The sequence below is a fragment of the Humulus lupulus genome, chromosome 8, assembly GCF_963169125.1.
Source record: "Humulus lupulus chromosome 8, drHumLupu1.1, whole genome shotgun sequence".
Taxonomy (NCBI): domain Eukaryota; kingdom Viridiplantae; phylum Streptophyta; class Magnoliopsida; order Rosales; family Cannabaceae; genus Humulus; species Humulus lupulus.
Window position 1 is genome coordinate 151,003,070 of NC_084800.1, and position 24,995 is coordinate 151,028,064.

General features: G+C 42.2%; 1 protein-coding gene across 1 annotated transcript; it reads right to left on the reverse strand.

Annotated features, from left to right (window-relative positions):
• Nucleotides 1-434: 434 nt before the first annotated feature.
• On the reverse strand, nucleotides 435-1,559 carry LOC133796158 (uncharacterized mitochondrial protein AtMg00810-like). Its single transcript, XM_062233641.1, has one exon. The coding sequence runs from the start codon at nucleotides 1,557-1,559 to the stop codon at nucleotides 435-437; it is 1,125 nt and encodes a 374-aa protein (XP_062089625.1).
• Nucleotides 1,560-24,995: the final 23,436 nt, after the last annotated feature.

The following is a 24,995-nucleotide window of genomic DNA, read 5'->3' on the forward strand; positions in this document are numbered from 1 at the left end:
ACCTCTAATTACTCATACTATAACAATGCTTCCAAGTATCACATCAATTCTTTTAAATCTAATTTATTTTAAAACAAATATTTAATTTGTTAGATATATATAAGGAGATCACGTTTCATGAAACAACAAATAATACGTCGATTGAAAAATCCATCTCCTTTTCTCTCCTGTTGTCCTTTCTACTCATTCCCTCTCACTAATGGATCTTTCTTTTCCCTATGGCAACTCCTCTCTCTCATAAGTCACTCTACTCTACAAGTAAGTGTTAGTTAAGAAAAAATATGAGAATTGTAAAATTGTATTCTTATTGATCAATAAAAAACTATTACAATGTATGAGTATTTATAGAGTTCCTAAGCTCAAGAACTAATTCAGTAACCAATTAGTTACTAAACCAGCTCACTCGGTTACAACACCTAGTCCAACCACCACAACTAACAACCTAACAGATTTCTAACTAATCTCAATTCTAACACTCCCCTCAAGATGAAATATATATGTTTTCCAATTTCATCTTGTCTTTGAGTAGCTTGAACTGATTCGGGAATAAAGCCTTTGTTAGAATATCTACAAGTTGTTCTTTGCTTGAAACAGTCTATTTCAATATGTTTAGTCCTTTCATGGAAGACTGGATTTGTTGATATGTGTTGTGCCGCTTTATTGTCACAATACAGGATTGCAGGACCGTCATGTTTAACTTTCAGCTCCTCTAACACAGAAAGAATCCAAATCAATTCGCATGTGGTGTTGGCCATGGCTCTGTACTTTGCCTCAGCTGAAGATCTAGATACCGTGTGCTGTTTCTTACTTTTCCAGGAAATGATTGATTCTCCAAGGAAGATGCAAAATCCTGTTGTTGATCTTCTTGTATCAGGGCAAGCAGCCCAGTCAGAATTTGTGTATGCTTCTAATCTAATCTGGGACTTTGCTGACATGAAGATTCCTTGACCTGGCCATCCTTTAATATACTGTAGAACCCTCCGTGCTGCTTTCATGTGGCTGTTCCTTGGATTAGCTAGAAATTGACTTAATCTATTGAGTGAATAAGACAAATCAGAATTGATTATAGTCAAGTATTGTAGTTTCCCAACCATTCTTCTATATAACGTGGGGTCTGCCAGATTGTCTTTCCCATCTTGATCACCATCTTGGTTGAGTTTCAGATTTGCTTCCATATGAGTACTTAGTGGTTTGCATCCAAGATATCTGAATTCTTTAAGAATCTGAAGTGCATATGGCCTTTGAGATGCAAATATCCCTCTGTTAGACCTAGCAATCTCTAGTCCAAGGAAATATTTCAATTTACCCAAGTCTTTCAACTTAAACATGTTGTTCAATCTTCCCTTCAAGGCTTCTAACTTGTCCAGGTCATTGCTTGCTATAACATCATCTACATAGACTAGCAAAATGATGAATTTGTTGCCAAAATATCTCATAAACAGGGAGTGATTAGTGGCAGAATGGCTGAATCCTTCATCAATGACAGGTAGCTCCCCCTTAGGACTATACCCTGGAGGGATAGTCATAAACAACATGCAAGTCTCCATGGAGAAAAGCATTGTTAACATCTAATTGATGCAAATGCCATCCTTGAATTGCAGCCAAAGCTAGAACGAGTTTCACAGTGACCAATTTGGTAACAGGGCAAAAGTATCTGTGTAATCAACCCCATCCTGTTGATTATAACCTTTGGTGACTAATCGGGCCTTGTGTCTCTCAATAGTGCCATCTGCATGGTATTTGATCTTGTACACCCATTTACAGCCGATAGCATGATGATTGGGAGGCAGACTCACTATAGACCAAGTATGATTCGCTTCCAAGGCAGCTATCTTAGAGGCCATAGCATCATCCCATTCTGGAATCCCATGAGCTTGACTGAAAAATTACGGTTCTTGGTGACTAGAGATGGACAAAACAGTGGCTTTGAATGAAGGTGACAGCCTGCTATAATCAAGAACATTAGATAAAGGATGCAAAGTAACTGGGAAATACTCCTGTGGAGGATCAAAAGAATGATTAGTGGACAAAAAACAATGATAATCATTCAAATAAGATGGTTTGTGTGAAACTCGAACAGGTCTTGCAATGGAGGAGGAAGTAGTGGTAATAGGAGGCTTAGATGGGGCAGTAGACAGATCTGGTAAAGCAAGAGATGGAACGGGCACAACAAAGAAAAAATCATTATATCCAGAAGGTAATTCAGGACTCTGAACAAAAGGAAATATGTGTTCATGAAAATGCACATCCCTAGAAGAGAAAACTTTATTGGTGTTTAGATCTAAGAGTTTGTATGCTTTCATACCTATAGGATATCCTAAGAAAACACAAGGAATTTGTAACGCCCTACTTCCTTAGAGCCGTTACTAAGTGAGTTTAAAACGTGCATCTAACTCGCTAATCGAGGTTTTAAGGTAAACATGTAATTAAATCATAATCCGAGATATATAAACTTTGAAAATAATACCATTTACTGAAAATTGTAAAACGTTTAACATTTGAGATCCCAAAATACAGTTTAGAAATATTTACAACTCAAAATATAATCATAGTCGACTAAACGACAAAATCTAGTTTTATACAATCATCCCCCAAAAATGCCCCTGACCGTGGCAGTCAGGCCGCTTCACGCTCGCCATACTCATGATTGGTTGACTTTCTCCTTGCCCTTACCTGCACCACAGAGCACCCGTGAGCGGAAGCCCAGCAAGAAAGCTCACAAACAGGCAACATATGCATATCAAACACTTATTAGATAAACATGCCATCAACTGGCTAAAAACGTACGACCATGTCATCCCAGGCGCTTTACCATGCCCTGGATTCGCGGTCCATGTCGTGAGGATATCCCAGGTATCCTTTAGGATTTATCCTAGCAACTCGCACTCCATGTGCTAAACGCTGCCTCCAGCCCCGGCCTCTTGCCGCACTCGGCCTTGCACTCCACGTGCCTATCGCCGTTCTCGGCTCATTGCCGTTCTCGGCTCATTGCCGTTCTCGGCCTTTGCCGTTATCGGTCTTCACCGTTCACGGCTCATGCCGCATAGTCATCACACTCACATATGATAAAGCTAATCAATAAGCTAAACATACATAAACTCAAACAAAGGGTCAAACCCCACATCACAGTCATATAGGGCCGAGCCCAACAACTCATGCTCTACGGGAAACAATAGTTTTCTTACCTGAGTCCCGAGCTTCCTGTGCACAGAACCCTCGAGCATGGTCCTATAATCCGAGCCACTCTGAGAACCTAGTCACAACACATAAATAGCATCCCCATTACTAACCAATTTAAAAACAACTCCCGGAACCAATCCCGAACTCTCGGGACCTCCCGGACCCCCACACAAGGTGGCAGAAGAGTCCCCCGAGCCCCCTGGGCAAAAGCCTAAAAACTAAATTTTCCCTTGCCCAGAAATGGCCTAGGGCTGCGGCACTAACCCTCAAGGGCCGCGCCGCCCAGCGTGGCCTCCTTCCTTGATGCAGCCTAGCGTCGCGGCGCAGAAGAACAGGGCCGTGGCACCCCCTCGCGAACCCAGAATTCTGGGTTTTCCCTTGCATTTTCCCCGAGCCAAAACACTCCCAAATCAAGCCCAAGGCATACCTAAGTCCCAAATTCAATTCAAAACCCCACATAGACCATCTAACAACTCAAAAACATCAACAATAAGCTCAATCACACAATCAAACCTACAATTCACAATTTGGGTTTAAAACTTCAGAAACTTAAACCAAGCCCTTTAAAACTTAAACCTCCCTTTAGAAATCTTAAACCAAACCAGAAATAACTTTCAAATATGCATGGAATCCATACCTCAAGTGAAGATTCGACCTTGAGCTGTTTTTCCCAATCAAATTCCAAGCTTAATTCACAAAATTCAGGCTGAACCTAACCACAATCCATCCCAAGAATTCACCAAACAAAACACACAATTCAATTCTCAAACCATGATATTCTTAGCTGAATTCCACAACATAATCACACAGAATTCCCTTACCTCAATATGCAAAGCAATCCTCTAAGTTTTCTGGCCTCAATTCCCTTCTTGATTCCACAAAAATTCAGAAACTCCTCTCCTTCCCTTCAGTTTTCTCTAGTTTCCTCTAAAGCTTCCCAACACAATAATCAGATTGTACTTAGAGTAAAGTAACATAAATGATTCTTCCTCAGCCAAATTCATCTATATCCCAGCCAAAAGACTCTTTTGCCCTTCCATCTAACTCTCTCTCTAACTAAACCTCAAGGCATCTTAGACCTTTCCCATCCCTTACAAATATACCACTTTTCCCACCTAGAGTAGCTATCCTTAACGGTTACCAATGGTTACCCAAGCCACTAAAATACCATTAATCAAAACTTACAAATTCCCAATGTCAAGTTATAATATTCCCAAAAGACCCCTAGGCTCCTTCCGAGCCTGGTATTTAATCTCGTTGTGACTTTTAAACTAATTAGCTCCCTAGGACTGTCTCAGCACGTGCATCACAATTATACCACATTATACCATAAATTTCACATATATTACATTTATGCCCTCAGCTGGCTAAAACAAGGCCCACATGCATATTTATTCCACCTAAACATGCATTCTAGTGATCCCTGGACACGTGGCTGATATCTGGAGGAACTCTGCTAGTGTATCGACCAGAAGGTACATTATAAGCAGGAGGCGGCCCAGTCTTACCTACGACCAGTTTGGTCGATGGTTCCGCATGCAATGTAATATTACTATCTGGAGGAACTCTGCTAGTGTATCGACCAGAAGGTACATTATAAGCAGGAGGCGGCCCAGTCTTACCTACGACCAGTTTGGTCGATGGTTCCGCATGCAATGTAATATTACTATAAAGATCTTTTGTAAATCCTGAATTTAACTCACACAATCTCCTGGATATCCGGTTATTTAGGAGAGAATATCGGCAACAAAATCATGTAATCCCCCTTCAGCCTATAAATAGAGAAAGATAGCTCAAGGGAGGGACTTTTGGCTTTTGAATTATTTAAGACTAGAGTAATTCTACTTAAAATATTGTATTGTTCTTCAGAGGTTAGTGAAACTTATTGAACCCTTGTTCTTTGATCACTCCTTTGATTCTCATATCAATAACAATTTAAGTGGACGTAGGTCATTACCAGATCCTGGGGCTGAACCACTATAAAATATCGTGTCCTTATTACTTTTTGTCATTTGGTTCTTTTCAACGCATTCATTCACATCAAGCATATTCTGACTCTGTGTCAGTTGACCAAAATCTGGGTCAACATTCTGGTGCTTTCGTTGAGAGCTTGATTTATCATTATTGAGAAAACCGATGGCGAAAGTTGCAAAGAAAACTGGACAGGCGGCCGCCGCTACACCGTCAAACCCGCCACCTCCTCCTCCTCCTGCAAGCGTGGCTGAGGATGAGCCACATTTAGACTATGAGGAGGAAGAAATGGATGATGCAACGCTGAAGAGTACCCTGGGGGTGTTGCAGGAAGAGCTGGCTAATCTGAGAGCCAGTCAAGAGACTGCTGCCGAAGTTATGGCACGGCAGCAGCAGGAGAATGAACGGCAACGCGCGGAATTAAGCGAAAGGCAGGCGGAGATGGATCGCCACCAGAGCGAAGCCATGGCAGCCCTCGAGGCAACCTTGCAATTGGCCAGGAATCAGGCTGCACCTGCCTCGCAGCCTGAACATCCTGCGAATGGACCGCCCACAGGGGCCCCAATCCTAGCCCGCCTATCCAACCCTCAAGTCCGCAAAGGCCCGAGCAGCCTCAGGTGCCCCATGACGATGTCCCACTGGACCCTGCGACACAGCCACCATCCCAAGCTACTCGAGGCAATCCCCCGCAACAGAGGCAGAATAGGGCCGAGCATCAGCCTCGTAGTCCTAGACGCCGTAGGGGCGATGAGCCAAACCTACCGAACAGAGGTCAGTATCCCCCTGGTAACAGGAGGAACTCAGAGTTAGGCTCTGCGGTCAGGGGTCCCCCACGGCATGATAATGCCCAGGGACACAACGACCAGCGCAGGCTGCCCTCTAACATTCGGGACGTTTCAGCCAGGGATGGAAATCGAGGGAATAGTCGATCCCACCATAGCCAATCGAGGTTCAGAGATGGCCATGGGTATAATGAGGCCGACTCAGGAAAGGGAAATGCTGGTTGGAGGAATGAAGAAAGAGGTAGAGGCGGGAGCCAGATACCTCAAGATGACCAACCCAATGGACGGGATTCTGGGGGGCAGCCCAGGAAAAATAATGTCTTCAACCGGCTCGGGGGTAGCGAGAAGCGGAGAAGAGAGGAGGTTTGAGAGATGTACTCAACGATCGCCGTGAGCGGCATGGCGAGAACGTCCCCCCAGCAACGGAGGCCACAACGATTCCTGTCGCTGTACAGGCCCAGATAGATGCCCTCAACCAGGCAGTGCAGCAGCTGGTCGAGGGAAGGACATCTTAAATCGACCACGATAGGAGGAAAGGTACTCCTTTCGTCCAGAGGATAGCTATGGCAGAAACTCCAAGCAAGTTCAAAATGCCTACGCTTCCAAACTTTGACGGGTACGGAGACCTAGTATCTCATGTCAATAAATTTGAGATACAAATGGACATTCAGAAAGTTTCCGAAGACGCTCGGTTCAGGATCTTCCCTGCAACACTTTCTGAGGCCGCGCAGGAGTGGTTTTTTAAGTTCTCTCCCGCAAGCATAGTTTCCTGGGAAATGTTCGTAAGGGAGTTCTACGGACAGTTCTATGCAGGTCGTGTGCATCCGACTGAAGCAAACCAACTGGTTGAAATTCGCCAGTAGGATGGAGAGTCGCTGAAGGATTACATCCAGCGTTTTATGCGAGCAGCGGATGGAGTAAAAATAGTGGGGGACGAAGGCAAAATGATGGCCATAACCGCGGGGGTTAAGCGTCGCTCCCCCCTCTGGAAGAGCCTCCGCAAGGAAGGAGTTAGAACTACCCAGGAATTCTTGGACCAAGCTGATCGCTACATCAAGCTCGAAGAAGCCATTGCCGACGATGGAAAGCCCTCAGGCAAGGGTAAGAATGCAGCCGAGCCCCGCCAAAGCCGCCAATGGGTCTAAACCTAACGGCAACGGCAAAGGTACCGGGAACGGCATTGGCAAGAATGATGGAAAACGGACGCACAATGAGCCTTCCACCTCCGATAATAAACGAGCTAAGGGTAACCGTTATGAACCTCGGTTCACTAACTACACTGCCCTCGTTGAGTCTCGGGGAGAGGTTTATCAGGCCACAAGTTCTAGTGTGCCTTATAAGAAACCTGGCCCCATTCGAAAGGATATTTCGAAGAGAGACACTACAAAGTTCTGTCGTTATCATAACGACTACGAACATGACACCAACGAATGAACCCAGCTGAAAGACAAAATCGAGTTCCTTATTAGACAAGGACACTTGAGAAGATACGTACGGGCCTCGGGAAATTCCCAACGAGAAGCTCTGGGTAGCAACGAGCAGGCGCCCACGTGCCAACGCTCGCCACCCTTGCAGCCTACCCCCGTGAGTGGCACACTCTTAACCATCTGTGGAGGCCCGCATCTCGTGGGAAATAGCGGAAAGGCCAGGGAACGATATGCTCGGACCTTGCGCCACGACCAGGACATCGAGATGATGACTGTGGAGGACCGCGCACCAAAAAAGGCTCGATCAGAGGAAGGCGAAATAACCTTCTCCGATAGCGATGCCCAACACGTCCGGCTCCCACATTCCGATCCGCTGGTCATGGATATCCAGATGGCTAACATGATGGTAAAAAGAGTGCTGGTCGATACAGGAAGCTCGGTGAATATCCTGTATAAGTCTTCGTTGGAATGCATGAAGCTGTTCGTTAAGGACCTGGAGCCCTGCAACCAAACGATATACGGCTTCTCTGGAGAAGGACTCGCCCCCGTCGGATTGATCAGACTCCCGGTGACGACAGGTACTGATACGAACCACACCAACGATTGTGGTGAAACCCGACACCAAATATGGCAGCCACCAAGAACACACGAAATGGGAGTGAAGAACCGCGACCCAATGCTTAGCCAAGCACGAACCTTGGTATGAGGAAGACGCCACAAACGGGGATGGGAATCCGTTTGATAAGTCGGATTGAACGCCACAAGGAATACCCTTGATAAGTTCGAATAGTCTCTTCAAGAACTCAAGAAGAAAACCTCTCAATTTTCATTGCATCAAAATCTGCCATTCCCAAACATTTACAAAGGCCTAATATAGGCGAAAATTACATCAAGACAGCCCTTTGTCTTCCTAAAGAAAACCGAAAACTAAAGACAATCCTTTGTCTTCCTAATGAACACTGAAAATTAAAGATAACCCTTTGTCTTCCTAATGAAAATCGAAATTTAAAGACAACCCTTTGTCTTCCTAATGAAAACTGAAAATTAAAGACAAAAGGGCTCTTGGACTCACTGATACGAACCACACCAACATTGTGATGAAACCCGACACCAAATATGGCACAGCCACCAAGAACACACGAAATGGAATGAAGAACCGCGACCCAATGCTTAGCCAAGCACGAACCTCGGTACGAGGAAGACGCCACAAACGGGGATGGGAATCCGTTTGATAAGTCGGGTTGAACGCCACAAGGAATACCCTTGATAAGTTCGAACAGTCTCATCAAGAACTCAAGAAGAAAACCTCTCTATTTCCATTTCATAATAATCTGATTTTTCCAAATGTTTTCAAGGCATTATATAGCCGAAAATTACATCAAGACAAGCCCCTTTGTCTTCCTAAAAACCGAAAATTAAAGACAACCATTTGTCTTCCTAATGAAAACCGAAATTAAAGACAAGCCTTTTTTTTGTCTTCCTAATGAAAACCGAAAAATAAAGAAAAGGACTCTTGGACTCACACAAGTCAAGTGTTTGACTTTTCACAAAATAAACAAAGACTAAATAAAAATATAAGATGACAAAATAAAATAAGACTCATCAAGCTCCTAAACTGAGGCTTTTGGCTCGCGCCCTCGTCACTAGGCCAACTGGAACTAAACTTGGATCTTTAGTCTTGGTGTTCTCATCATTCCCCCCCTCTTGAAAAGGATTTGTCCTCAAATCTGCACCTGCATCAAAAGGACTCAAATCAGAAACATTAAAAGTAGCACTAACAGTATACTCACCTGGTAAATCGAGTCTTTAGGCATTGTCATTGATCCTTTCTAGCACTTGAAATGGACCATCTCCTCGAGGTAGCAATTTGGAACGTCTTTGTGGTTGGAATCGCTCTTTCCTCATGTGTACCCATACCCAATCACCGGGGTCAAAAACCTGCTTGTGACGACCCTTGTTTGCATCAAGTTGGTTAGTGTTTAAAAGAGCCTCCTTCACCTCACTTTTTTTTGCATAAAAATTATTTTGTTTTCTCTCTAATTTTCCCTCATTGATCGAACTCTTCTCTTTCTTTTCTCTCTCACTTGATTCGACCCTTTTCTCTCTTTGTCTCTCTTTTTTCTCACTCTCATTCATCTTTTCACTCTCCTTCTTTTGCTCACTCAATTTTTTTTTATCACTCAATTTTTGCAACCTCACTTGGTCTTCATATACTTGCTTTGGCGTCAATGGAGCTAGAGTGATTGTTCGTTGACGGAACGTGAATGAGTACTTGTTGGTGAAGCCATCATGCTGGACTTGCCGATCAAATAGCCAAGGCCTTCCTAGAAGGAGGTGTCCAGCTTGCATGGGAACCACATCGCACAATACCTCATCCTTATACTTGCCAATTCGAAATGATACCAGCACCTGTTTTGTAACGCTCACTTCACCACTATCATTCAACCACTGCAACTTGTATGGACAAGGATGTTTAAGCGTTGGGAGCCCTAGCTTTTCAACCATGGAAGAACTAGCAACGTTAGTGCAACTACCACCATCAATAATAACACTGCATACCTTGTCTTTCACATGACAACGAGTGTGAAAGATGTTCTCCCGCTGCACCTCTTCTTCCTCTTCTTTTGCTTGCAAATTTAAGGCTCGTCGTGTGACTAGTGCAAGCATCTCACCAGATTCTGCCCCAAACTCCTCATCACCCATAGAAGCGTCCTCCAATGGTGGCATGTCATCAAGATCATCTTCCTCTTCGAAATCTATCTCCCCATTATCCCGAATTACCATAACTCGCTTGTTTGGACATTGGCTAGCTATGTGTCCTCGTCCCTGACATTTGAAACATTTTATCTCACTAGAATGGGGCTGTTTTACCTTGAGGTGGTGTGGCTGTGGTGGCTGGTTTTGGTGTAGATGATGAAGTGGGTTGGTCTTCTTTCTTTGGATAGTTCGACCTGATGAGGACACTAAGACCCAAGTATCAAGTCAAGTTCCAGTTGGTCCAGTGACGAGGGCACGAGCCAAGAGATTCAAGGAAGAACTTAACAGCCTAGTCCACAAAGTCCTAAAACAAGAGGAGACCGTGGTCAACATTGAAGGAGAACAAAAACTTGTCTTACTCATCAAAGTTGACTGAGTTTAGGAGCTTAATGAGTCTTTTTATTTTTAGTCACGTTTTTTTAGTCTTTGTTTATTTTGTGATAAGTCAAACATTTGACTTGTGTGAGTCCAATAGTCCTTGTGTCTTTAATTTCGGTTTTCATTAGGAAGACAAAGGGGCTGTCCTTAATTTTTCGGTTTCATTAGGAAGACCAAGGGTCTTGTTTTCATGTAATTTTCGTCGTTATAAGTTCTGCCAAAACAATGTGAAAGGGCAGATTATGTTGAATGAAATTGTGAGTTTATTTCTTCTTGAGTTCTTGAAGAAACTTTTGAACTTATCAAGGAGATTCCTTGTGGCGTTCATCCTGACTTATCAAACGGATTCCATCCCCGTTTGTGGCGTCTTCCTCATACCAAGGTTCGTGCTTGGCTAAGCATTGGGTCGCGGTTCCATTCCAATCTCGTATGTTCTTGGTGGCTGTTCCATATTTGGTGTCGGGTTTCATCACAATGTTGGTGTGGTTCGTATCAGTTGGTATCAGAGCTTAGGATCATTCGGTTTGGCCTATCCTTTTTTTTTCTTTCATTTGTGTTTCTATTCTATTCGTATTTCAATTTTAGGGTTTCTGAAATCAAAAAAAAAAAAGCTATCTATTCGTGTTCTTGATTTTCTTAGTCTTTGTTCTTGTTTTCCTTCTAAAAATCCGAAACCATTATAGTTAATCTCTTTATTCCAGATTGTTTCTTTGTTCAAATCGTGTTCTTATTTCCTTGTTTATATTAGTTCTTTGTGAAATCCCTTGAAATCCGAAACTAATCAACTGAAATTGTTATTGAGTTTGTGAAAATCCTTGTTTCCTTTGTGAAAAATCTGAGATTGTTATTGAGTCAATTGTTTACCTTGTGATAGTGCCACGGATTGATTGGTCCTTTTCTATTTTGGGGTTGTTATTTTTTGGAATATTTGTTCTCTGTTATTGGGAGTGTACCACCAATTGTTATAGTGCCACTGATTGAAATTTTGTTTCCCTTTATTTGGGAGAAATTCGAGATTGTTATAGTGCTACAAGTCTATTTGGGTTTTCTGAAATTGGGATTGAGGTTCTCTTATTCTTATTGTGAAATCTGAAATTGGGATTGAGAATCTGAATTGGGATCGAGTTTTTTTTTCTCTGGTTCTTGTTGTGAAATTCGAATTGGGATTGAGTTCTCTTTTCTTATTGTGAAATCCGAAATTGGGATTGGGGTCTCTTGTTCTTGTTGTGAAATATCTAATTGTTCTTGTTCTTGTTCTTGTTGTGCAATTCGAGTTGTATTGTTTTCAAATTGTTGTAGTTCCACCAATTCTGATTCTTCTTGTGTCTTGTATCTGCATTTGAGAAAAAAAAAATAGAAAGAAAGGAGAAGAAAACCAAGAGGATCCGAATTCTAAAAAAAAAAAAAAAAAGTCTGGAAACCTGTCTTAAAAATTTTTGTTCTATTCTTATTCTTTATGGTCTAGAGGCCTTTTGGCCAAAACCCCACACAAGTGTTCCAAAAATCATCATTTTTCGTCATTTTCACCAGTTTTCGTCGGTGTTCGTTTGGTTGTTTGGTTGGATTTGCTGCTTGAATACTCCATATTACCGTTTGATTAGTTTTCAAAGGGCTTAAAGAAGAATACGAGTGGAAAAAGGCAGAGGTGTGAGCTTATTTGAGGGTAAAAGCCATTAAAGTTGAGTGAAACACGAGTGGACTTGAGTGACAATTTTTGAGTGAAAACACGTGAGGGAGTGTGGTGAGGTCTTTTTCTCCATATTAGTCTAACCTTATTTTTGCAGATTTTCAATCATGTCACAAAATACAGAAAGAAATGCAGGCAATGACGCTCCACCACCTACAGTTCCAAATCTACAAATTGAAGCTTTAATGGGGGAGATGAGGAGGATGTTGAGGGAGGAGTGTGAAAAAATACATGAGAGGTTGGATAGGGTAGAAGAGGGAACACAACGGAGGCCACGGAGGAATGGGATGCACCAAAGGGAGGATGAGAATGAAGGGCATTTGGAAGGGGTAGTTTCTGATGATGAGTTTGATAGGATGTCGGCGGGTAACCATAGGAGGTATGGTGGGAATAGAGAAGATAGGAACCAGGTAGATAATTATTTGGGGAATATCAAAATGAGAATCCCAGCATTTCAGGGGAAGAGTGATCCTGAAGCATACCTTGAGTGGGAGAAGAAAATTGAGCTAGTTTTTGATTGTCACAACTACTCCGACATGAAGAAGGTAAAACTTGCTGCCATTGAGTTTACTGATTATGCTATTGTTTGGTGGGATCAGTTGTGCATCAACAGGAGGCGGAGTGGAGATCGTCCTATTGACACATGGGAGGCCATAAAGAGGGTGATGAGGCGACGGTTTGTACCACCTCATTATTATCGAGATCTCTACCTTAAGTTGCAGGGTCTTCGTCAGGGCTACAAAAGTGTTGATGAGTATTACAAGGAGATGGAGATGGCTATGATTAGAGCCAATGTTGAAGAGGATCGGGAGGCAACCATGGCAAGGTTTTTGAATGGGTTGAACCGAGAGATTGCTGACCCAATCGAACTACACCATTATGTGGAATTGGAGGATTTGGTTCATATGGCAATCAAAGTTGAGAGGCAGCTCAAGAAGGGTAGTTCAAGTTCGAGGCCAAAACCGAGCCCACACAATCCAAGTACAACACCTTGGAGGTCGAACTATCCAAAGAAAGAAGACCAACCCACTTCATCATCTACACCAAAACCAGCCACCACAGCCACACCACCTCAAGGTAAAACAGCCCCTACTTCGTCCCATTCTAGTGAGATAAAATGTTTCAAATGTCAGGGGCGAGGACACATAGCTAGTCAATGTCCAAACAAGCGAGTTATGGTGATTCGAGAAAGTGGCGAGCTCGATTCTGAAGATGAAGATCTTGCTGACATGCCACCATTGGAAGATGTTTCTATCGATGATGAGGAGTTTGGGGCAGAATCTGGTGAGATGCTTGCACTAGTCACACGACGAGCCTTAAATTTGCAAACAAAAGAAGAGGAAGAAGAGGTGCAGCGAGAGAACATCTTTCACACTCGTTGTCATGTGAAAGGCAAGGTATGTAGTGATGAGGACACCAAGACCCAAGTATCAAGTCAAGTTCCAGTTGGTCCAGTGACGAGGGCACGAGCCAAGAGATTCAAGGAAGAACTTAACAGCCTAGTCCACAAAGTCCTAAAACAAGAGGAGACCGTGGTCAACATTGAAGGAGAACAAAGACTTGTCTTACTCATCAAAGTTGACTGAGTTTAGGAGCTTAATGAGTCTTTTTATTTTAGTCACGTTTTTTAGTCTTTGTTTATTTTGTGATAAGTCAAACATTTGACTTGTGTGAGTCCAATAGTCCTTTTTGTCTTTAATTTTCGATTTTCATGAGGAAGACAAAAGGCTTGTCTTTAATTTCGATTTTCATTAGGAAGACAAAGGGGCTGTCCTTAATTTTTCGGTTTCATTAGGAAGACCAAGGGTCTTGTTTTCATGTAATTTTCGTCCTTATAAGGACTGCCAAAACAATGTGAAAAATCAGATTATGTTGAATGAAATTGTGAGTTTATTTCTTCTTGAGTTCTTGAAGAAACTTTTGAACTTATCAAGGAGATTCCTTGTGGCGTTCATCCTGACTTATCAAACGGATTCCATCCCCGTTTGTGGCGTCTTCCTCATACCAAGGTTCGTGCTTGGCTAAGCATTGGGTTGCGGTTCCATTCCAATCTCGTGTGTTCTTGGTGGCTGTTCCATATTTGGTGTCGGGTTTCGTCACACTTGTTGGCGTGGTTCGTATCATGTAGTGTGATTATTGATGGAGGTAGTTGTACTAACGTTGCTAGTTCTTCCATGGTTGAGAAGCTAGGGCTCTCAACGCTTAAACATCCTTGTCCATACAAGTTGCAGTGGTTGAATGATAGTGGTGAAGTGAGGGTTACAAAACAGGTGCTAGTATCATTTCGAATTGGCAAGTATGAGGATGAGGTACTGTGCGATGTGGTTCCCATGCAAGCTGGACACCTCCTTCTAGGAAGGCCTTGGCTATTTGATCGGCGAGTCCGGCATGATGGCTTCACCAACAAGTACTCATTCACGTTCCATCAACGAACAATCACTCTAGCTCCATTGACGCCAAAGCAAGTATATGAAGACCAAGTGAGGTTGCAAAAATTGAGTGATAAAAAAATATTGAGTGAGCAAAAGAAGGAGAGTGAAAAGATGACTGAGAGTGAGAGACAAAGAGAGAAAAGGGTTGAATCAAGTGAGCGAGAAAAGAAAGAGAAGAGTTCGATCAATGAGGGAAAATTAGAGAGAAAACAGAATAATTTTTATGCAAAAAAAAAGTGAGGTTAAGGAGGCTCTTTTAAACACTAACCAACTTCATGCTAACAAGGGTCGTCATAAGCAGGTTTTTGAGCCCGGTGATTGGGTATGGTTACACATGAGGAAAGAGCGATTCCCAACACAAAGGCGTTCAAAATTGCTACCTCGAGGAGATGGTCCATTTCATGTACTTGAAAGGATCAATGACAATGCCTACAGACTCGATTTACCAGGTGAGTATAATGTTAGTGCTACTTTTAATGTTTCTGATTTGAGTCCTTTTGATGCAGGTGACGATTTGAGGTCAAATCCTTCTAAAGAGGGGGGGAATGATGAGGACACCAAGACCCAAGTATCAAGTCAAGTTCCAGTTGGTCCAGTGACGAGGGCACGAGCCAAGAGATTCAAGGAAGAACTTAACAACCTAGTCCACAAAGTCCTAAAACAAGAGGAGACCGTGGTCAACATTGAAGGAGAACAAAGACTTGTCTTACTCATCAAAGTTGACTGAGTTTAGGAGCTTAATGAGTCTTTTTATTTTTAGTCACGTTTTTTAGTCTTTGTTTATTTTGTGATAAGTCAAACATTTGACTTGTGTGAGTCCAATAGTCCTTTTGTCTTTAATTTTCGGTTTTCATGAGGAAGACAAAAGGCTTGTCTTTAATTTCGGTTTTCATTAGGAAGACAAAGGGGCTGTCCTTAATTTTTCGGTTTCATTAGGAAGACCAAGGGTCTTGTTTTCATGTAATTTTCGTCCTTATAAGGACTGCCAAAACAATGTGAAAGGGCAGACTATGTTGAATGAAATTGTGAGTTTATTTCTTCTTGAGTTCTTGAAGAAACTTTTGAACTTATCAAGGAGATTCCTTGTGGCGTTCATCCTGACTTATCAAACGGATTCCATCCCCGTTTGTGGCGTCTTCCTCATACCAAGGTTCGTGCTTGGCTAAGCATTGGGTCGCGGTTCCATTCCAATCTCGTATGTTCTTGGTGGCTGTTCCATATTTGGTGTCGGGTTTCGTCACACTTGTTGGCGTGGTTCGTATCACGACCTCCAAGGTGTTGTACTTGGATTGTGCGGGCTCGGTCTTGGCCTCGAACTTGAACTAACCTTCTTGAGCTGCCTCTCAACTTTGATTGCCATATGAACCAAATCCTCCAATTCCACATAATGGTGTAGTTCGATTGGGTCAGCAATCTCTCGGTTCAACCCATTCAAAAACCTTGCCATGGTTGCCTCCCGATCCTCTTCAACATTGGCTCTAATCATAGCCATCTCCATCTCCTTGTAATACTCATCAACACTTCTGTAGCCCTGAGGAAGACCCTGCAACTTAAGGTAGAGATCTCGATAATAATGAGGTGGTACAAACCGTCGCCTCATCACCCTCTTCATGGCCTCCCATGTGTCAATAGGACGATCTCCACTCCGCCTCCTGTTGATGCACAACTGATCCCACCAAACAATAGCATAATCAGTAAACTCAATGGCAGCAAGTTTTACCTTCTTCATGTCGGAGTAGTTGTGACAATCAAAAACTAGCTCCATTTTCTTCTCCCACTCAAGGTATGCTTCTAGATCACTCTTCCCCGGAAATGCTGGGATTCTCATTTTGATATTCCCCAAATAATTATCTACCTGGTTCCTATCTTCTCTATTCCCACCATACCTCCTATGGTTACCCGCCGACATCCTATCAAACTCATCATCAGAAACTACCCTTCCAAATCCCCTTCATTCTCATCCTCCCTTTGGTACACCCTATTCCTCCGTGGCCTCCGTTGTGTTTCTTCTTCTACCCTATCCAACCTCTCATGTTTTTGCTCACACTCCGCCCTCATCATCCTTCGCATCTCCCCAATTAGTGCTTGCATTTGTAGATTCGGAACTTCAAGTGGTGGAATATCATTGCTTGCATTTTTTTCTGGATTTTGTGCCATGATGGAAATCTGCAAAATAAGGTTAGAATAATATGGAGAAGAGACCTCACCACACTCCCTCACGTGTTTCGCTCGAACAATATTTTCACTCAAATCCCCTCGTGTTTCACTCAATTTCAATGGCTTTTACCCTCAAATAGGCTCACACCTCTGCCTTTTTCCACTCGTATTCTTCTTTAAGTTCTTTCAAAACTAATCCAACGGTAATATGGAGTATTCAAGCAGCAAATCCAACCAAACGAACACCGACGAAAACTGGTGAAAATGACGAAAAAAATGATGATTTTTGGAACACTTGTGTGGGGTTTTGGCCGAAAGGCCTCTAGACCATAAGGAACAAGAATAGAACAAAAATTTTTAAGAGTTTGGATCCCCTTGAAATTTCCTTTTCTTTCTTCCTTTTTTTTATCTCTCAAATTTGATAACCCAGATACTCAATTTTTGAAAAGAAAAATTTTGAACACCAAAGAACCAATCCGAAAACCAAGCAAACTGTGGTACTATAACAGATTCAAGAACACTCCCAATAACAGAAAACCATTATTCCCAAAATCCAATCTGTGATTCAACCAATAAGATCAAAACCAAAATAATTTGTGGCACTATAACAGTCTCGGATTCCACAACAAATAAAGGAACCAATTGAAACCAGGGACACAATTGAAACAAGGGAATTATCAATACCAATTTCGGATTTCACAACTAGAACATGAGAAACCCAAGGCAAAATTCGGATTTCAAAACAAAACAGCAAGAGAAACTCAATGAAAGTTCAGATTCCACAATTAGAACAAGAGAAAAACTCAAAGCCCTAATTCACGTTAAGAACCCTAATTCACGATTTCAGAAACAAAAAGAAAACAAATTAGGGGAAATTTCAGAAACCCTAATTCAATTGCACGATTTGAACAATAAAACGAAAAAAGAAAAACAAGGAAACAAATGAAATAAGGAAATCAACAAGCTCTAGAATAGTTTCAGATTTCACAAGGAAACAAGGACAAAGAAATCAAAACACGAGTAGAAATTTTTTATTTTTTTTCTAATATAGAAACACGAATTGAAAGAAAAACACAAAGTAAAGGATAGGCCAAACCGGATGATCCTAAGCTCTGATACCAACTGATACGAACCACACCAACATTGTGATGAAACCCGACACCAAATATGGCACAGCCACCAAGAACACACGAAATGGAATGAAGAACCGCAACCCAATGCTTAGCCAAGAACGAACCTTGGTATGAGGAAGACGCCACAAACGGGGATGGGAATCCGTTTGATAATTCGGGTTGAACGCCACAAGGAATACCCTTGATAAGTTCGAACAGTCTCTTCAAGAACTCAAGAAGAAAACCTCTCTATTTTCATTTCATAATAATCTGATTTTTCCAAATGTTTTCGAGGAATTATATAGCCGAAAATTACATCAAGACAAGCCCTTTGTCTTCCTAAAAACCGAAAATTAAAGACAACCATTTGTCTTCCTAATGAAAACCGAAATTAAAGACAAGCCTTTTTTTTGTCTTCCTAATGAAAACCGAAAAATAAAGAAAAGGACTCTTGGACTTACACAAGTCAAGTGTTTGACTTTTCACAAAATAAACAAAGACTAAATAAAAATATAAGATGACAAAATACAATAAGACTCATCAAGCTCCTAAACTGAAGCTTTTGGCTAGCGCCCTCGTCACCAGGCCAACTGGAACTAAACTTGGATCTTTAGTCTTGGTGTCCTCATCACTCACACAAGTCAAGTGTTTGACTTTTCACAAAAAAAACAAAGACTAAATAAAAAATACAAGATGACAAAATACAATAAGACTCATCAATCTCCTAAACTGAGTCTTTTGGCTCGCGCCCTCGTCACCAGACCAACTGGAACTAGACTTGGATCTTTAGTCTTGGTGTACTCATCATTCCCCCCCCCCCCCCCCCCCCCCCCCCTCTTGAGAAGGATTTGTCCTCAAATCTTCACCTGCATCAAAAGGACTCAAATCAGAAACATTAAAAGTAGCACTAACAGTATACTGACCTGGTAAATCGAGTCTGTAGGCTTTGTCATTGATCCTTTCTAGCACTTGAAATGGACCATCTCCTCGAGGTAGCAATTTGGAACGTCTTTGTGCTGGGAATCGCTCTTTCCTCATGTGTACCCATACCCAATCACCGGGGTCAAAAACCTGCTTGTGACGACCCTTGTTAGCATCAAGTTGGTTAGTGTTTAAAAGAGCCTCCTTAACCTCACTTTTTTTTGCATAAAAATTATTTTGTTTTCTCTCTAATTTTCCCTCATTGATCGAACTCTTCTCTTTCTTTTCTCTCTCACTTGATTCGACCCTTTTCTCTCTTTGTCTCTCTTTTTTCTCACTCTCATTCATCTTTTCACTCTCCTTCTTTTGCTCACTCAATTTTTGCAACCTCACTTGGTCTTCATATACTTGCTTTGGCGTCAATGGAGCTAGAGTGATTGTTCGTTGACAGAACGTGAATGAGTACTTGTTGGTGAAGCCATCATGCTGGACTCGCCGATCAAATATCCAAGGCCTTCCTAGAAGGAGGTGTCCAGCTTGCATGGGAACCACATCGCACAATACCTCATCCTCATACTTGCCAATTCGAAATGATACCAGCACCTGTTTTGTAACCCTCACTTCACCACTATCATTCAACCACTGCAACTTGTATGGACAAGGATGTTTAAGCGTTGGGAGCCCCAGCTTTTCAACCATGGAAGAACTAGCAACGTTAGTACAACTACCACCATCAATAATAACACTGCATACCTTGTCTTTCACATGACCACGAGTGTGAAAGATGTTCTCCCGCTGCACCTCTTCTTCCTCTTCTTTTGCTTGCAAATTTAAGGCTCGTCGTGTGACTAGTGCAAGCTCTCACTAGATTCTGCCCCAAACTCCTCACCACCCATAGAAGCGTCCCCCAATGGTGGCATGTCATGAAGATCATCTTCCTCTTCAGAATCTATCTCCCCATTATCCCGAATTACCATAACTCGCTTGTTTGGACATTGGCTAGCTATGTGTCCTCGCCCCTGACATTTGAAACATTTTATCTCACTAGAATGGGACGAAGTAGGGGCTGTTTTACCTTGAGGGATCGTGGCTGTGGTGGCTGGTTTTGGTGTAAAGGATGAAGTAGGTTGTTCGTCCTCCAAGGTGTTGTACTTGTATTGTGTGGGCTCGGTCTTGGCTTTGAACTTGTACTACCCCTCTTGAGCTGCCTCTCAACTTTGATTGCCATATGCACCAAATCTTCCAATTCCACATAATGGTATAGCTCAATTGGATTAGCAATCTCTCGGTTCAACCCATTCAAAAACCTTGCCATTGTTGCCTCCTGATCCTCTTCCACATTGGCTCTAATCATAGCCATTTCCATCTCTTTGTAATACTCATCAACACCTTTGTATCCCTGACGAAGACCTTGCAACTTAAGGTAGAAATCTCGATAATAATGAGGTGGTACAAACCGTCGCCTCATCACCCTCTTCATAGCCTCCCAAGTGTCAATGGCACGATCTCCATTTCGCCTCCTGTTGATGCACAACTGATCCCACCAAACAATAGCATAATCAGTAAATTCAATGGCAGCTAGTTTTACCTTCTTCATGTCAGAGTAGTTGTGACAATCGAAAATCAACTCCATCTTTTTCTCCCACTCAAGGTATGCTTCAGGATCGCTCTTCCCCTGAAATGCTGGAATTCTCATCTTGATATTTCCTAAATAATTATCTACCTGGTTCCTAGCTTCTCTATCCCGACCATACCTCCTATGGTTACCCTCTGACATCCTATCATATTCTTCCTCTAAATCGCCCCCATCAATCTCTCCTTCACCCTCAACATCCCGTTGTTGCACCCTGTTCCTCCGTGCCCTCCATTGTGTTCCCTCTTCTACCCTCTAACCTCTCGTGTATTTGCTCACACTCCGCCCTCATCATCCTTCGTATCTCCCCAATTAGTGCTTGCATTTGTAGATTCGGAACTTCAAGTGGTGGAATATCATTGCTTGCATTTGTCTCTGGATTTTGTGCCATGATGGAAATCTGCAAAATAAGGTTAGAATAATATGGAGAAAAGACCTCACCACACTCCCTCACGTGTTTCGCTCGAACAATATTTTCACTTAAATCCCCTCGTGTTTCACTCAATTTCAATGGCTTTTACCCTCAAATAGGCTCACATCTCTGCCTTTTTCCACTCGTATTCTTCTTTAAGTTCTTTGAAAACTAATCACACAATATCATGGAGGATTCAAGTAGCAAATCAAACCAGAACAAACCAAACGAACATAGAAAAAATGATGAAAAAAATGACGAAAAATGATGATTTTTGGATCACTTGTGTGGGGTTTTGGCCAAAAGGCCTCTAGACCATAAGGAACAAGAGTAGAACAAAAAATTTTAAGAGAGGTTTCCAGACTTTTTTTTTTTTAGGTCTCGGATCCCCTTGACTTTTCCTTTTCTTTCTTCAAGAACAAAGAGCCAACCCGAACAAAAAATGAATACCAAAGAGCCAACCCGAAAACCAAGCAATTTGTGTTACTAAAACATATTCAGAACAAACCAATCTATGATTCAACAACACTCCCAATAACATGAAAACCAATCTGTGAAAACCAATACTCCCAATAATAATCTGTGGTACACGCCCAATAACAGAGAACCAATATTCCCCAAAACCAATAATAGAGAACCAATCAATCCGTGGCACCAAAACAATCTCAGATTTCACCACAACTAAAGCAACAATTGAAACCAGGGACACAATTGAAACAAGGGAATTAACAATACCAAATTGTGGCTCTAAAATACTTTCAGATTTCACCAAAAAAAAAAAATCAATTGAAACTTTGTGTAGACTAGTTTCGGATTTCAAGGGATTTCACAAAGAAATAATGGAAACTTTGGAAATAAGGAAATGATTGAACAAGGAAACAATTGGAAAAAGGAAATTAACTATAGTAGTTTCGGATTTCACAATAAGAACTAGAAAAAACCAATGCAAATTCAGATTCCACAATTAGAACAAGAGAAACCCAAAGCACATTCGGATTTCACAACAAAAAACAAGAGAAAAAAAACTCGATCCCAATTCAGATTTTCACAATAAGAACAAGAGAAACTCAAAGCCCTAATTCACGTTAAGCACCCTAATTCACGATTTCAGAGAAAAAAAAAATTAGATAGATTTTCAACAACCCTAATTCAAACGCACCAATTGAACAAAGAACTCTATGAAACAAGATTTGTGGCTCGGATTTCACAACAAATAAACAAGGACAAAGAACTCAAAACACGACTAGATGATGAATTTTATTTTATTTTTTATTTCAGCAACCCTAATATTGAAAAACGAATTGAATAAAAAACACAAATGAAAAAGGATAGGCCAAACCGAATGATCCTAAGCTATGATACCAACTGATACGAACCACACCAACGATTGTGGTGAAACCCAACACCAAATATGGCAGCCACCAAGAACACACGAAATGGGAGTGAAGAACCGCGACCCAATGCTTAGCCAAGCACGAACCTTGGTATGAGGAAGACGCCACAAACGGGGATGGGAATCCGTTTGATAAGTCGGATTGAACGCCACAAGGAATACCCTTGATAAGTTCGAATAGTTTCTTCAAGAACTCAAGAAGAAAACCTCTCAATTTTCATTTCATCAAAATCTGCCATTCCCAAACATTTACAAAGGCCTAATATAGGCGAAAATTACATCAAGACAGCCCTTTGTCTTCCTAAAGAAAACCGAAAATTAAAGACAATCCTTTGTCTTCCTAATGAAAACCGAAAATTAAAGACAACCCTTTGTCTTCCTAATGAAAATCGAAATTTAAAGACAACCCTTTGTCTTGCTAATGAAAACCGAAAATTAAAGACAAAATGACTCTTGGACTCACACAAGTCAAGTGTTTGACTTTTCACAAAAAAAACAAAGACTAAATAAAAAATACAAGATGACAAAATACAATAAGACTCATCAAGCTCCTAAACTGAGTCTTTTGGCTCGCGCCCTCATCACCAGACCAATTGGAACTAGACTTGGATCTTTAGTCTTGGTGTCCTCATCAGGTACAGTGCCTGCTACAAGGACATTACTCGCTACTTTTGTGGTGGTCAATTGTCCTTCGGCGTACAATGCCATCATTGGGAGGCCTATACTGGTTGTTATACGAGTCGTTATCTCTATGTGGCACTTGGCCATGAAGTTCCCAACAGAAGCAGGGGTAGGACGCGTGTTGGGGAACCAGAGGGAAGCCAGGGAGTGCTACAATGCCTCAATCACAAAGGCGAAGAACGGACCACCGAAGAGCACTACCTCGGATAGGTTGCAGATGGCAGTTCATACACAAGCCCAATCCGGTGATGTTGTCACCAAATAGGGTGTTGCCCAAAGTGAGGATAGAGATCTAGATCCTCGCTTTGGGGATTTTGAAGAAAACGTTGGACCCGTCGAGGACCTGGAGGAGGTCCAACTCGACGAAAAAGACCCGACCAGAGTTGTAAAAGTCGGAAAAAACCTAGAACCAACCGCGAAGTACGCATTGGTGGAATTTTTGCGAAAGAACCAGGAGGTTTTCGCCTGGTCGCATGAAGACATGGCTGGGATAGATCCTGCAGTTATCAGCCATGTCCTGAATATAGACAAGACTTTTCCACCCGTGCAACAAAAAAGAAGGCTACTCGATAAGGATAGATCAAGAGCCTTAAAATAAGAATTTGAAAGGTTAAAGGAGAATGGGTTCATCAGGGTGGCATTTTATCCATCGTGGGTCTCCAATCCAGTGCTAGTTCCCAAGCCTAACGGCAAATGGCGAACCTGTGTGGATTTTACAGACCTCAATAAAGCCTGCCCAAAGGACTGCTTCCCACTCCCAAGAATCGACCAGCTGGTCGATGCTACTGCAGGACACGAGATCCTCTCGTTCATGGATGCATATTCGGGCTACAACCAAATTAGCATGCACCCCCCTAACGAGGATCACACTAGCTTTCGGACCGATACGGGCTTATACTGTTATAAAGTAATGCCCTTCGGACTGAAAAATGCAGGTGCGACTTACCAACGGCTAGTCAACCACATGTTTAAGGAGCTGATCGGAGTAAACATGTAGGTATACGTGGACGACATGCTGGTAAAGTCTAAAAAGGCAGAAGGACATGTGAAGGATTTACAAGAGTGCTTTGATGTTTTGAACAAATACCAGATGAAGTTAAATCCTCTCAAATGTTCCTTTGGAGTTGGATCAGGGAAGTTTTTGGGGTTCATTGTAAATTCAAGAGGAATCGAGGCCAACCCCGACAAGATAAAAGCCCTGATCGACATGAAGTCGCCAGAAAGGATCAAAGATGTACAAAGTTTAACTGGGAGAATCGCAGCCCTAAGTAGATTTATTTCGAAATCAACAGACAAGTGCGTCCCTTTTTTCAATCTACTTAGGGGAAATAAGAAGTTTGAATGGACAGGAGACTGCGAGCAAGCATTCCAGGCCTTGAAAGCTCATATGGCACAGCCTCCCATCTTATCAAAGCCAATCGAAGGAGAAACTTTGTTTATTTACCTGGCGATTACTGAAGTTGCTGCTAGCGCGGTACTAGTGCGAGAGGAAGAAGGCGTACAAAAAGCGGTCTACTATGTAAGCAAGAGACTGATCGGGGCAGAATTGAGATATCCACCAATCGAAAGGTTAGCATATTGCTTAATCTTGGCCTCTAGGAAGCTACGCCCTTACTTCAAAGCCCATCCTATCACGGTTTTAACTGATCAGCCCCTGCGGCAAGTCCTCCAAAAACTAGAGGCAGCTGAGCGATTATTAAAATGGGCAGTCGAACTAGGGCAGTTCGATATAACTTATTCACCGTGAGCCGCTGTAAAGGGACAAGTCTTGGCCGATCTTATTGCAGAATTCACCGAACTCCCAGACAACGAACAGTGCGAACAGCCTAAAGCGCCTGAGCCTCAAGACAAAGCTCCTTCGTGGAAGTTATTCACAGATGGGTCGTCCAACGAATCCCACGCTGGAGCGGGAGTGATATTGATAACGCCGGAAGGGCATCGATTTCACTGCGCCATCAAGTTCGACTTCACCGCGTCAAATAATGAAGCCGAATACGAAGCGCTCCTCGCTGGATTGAGAATGGCAAAAGATATGAGCATAAAGACGCTTGATATTTACAGTGACTCACAGC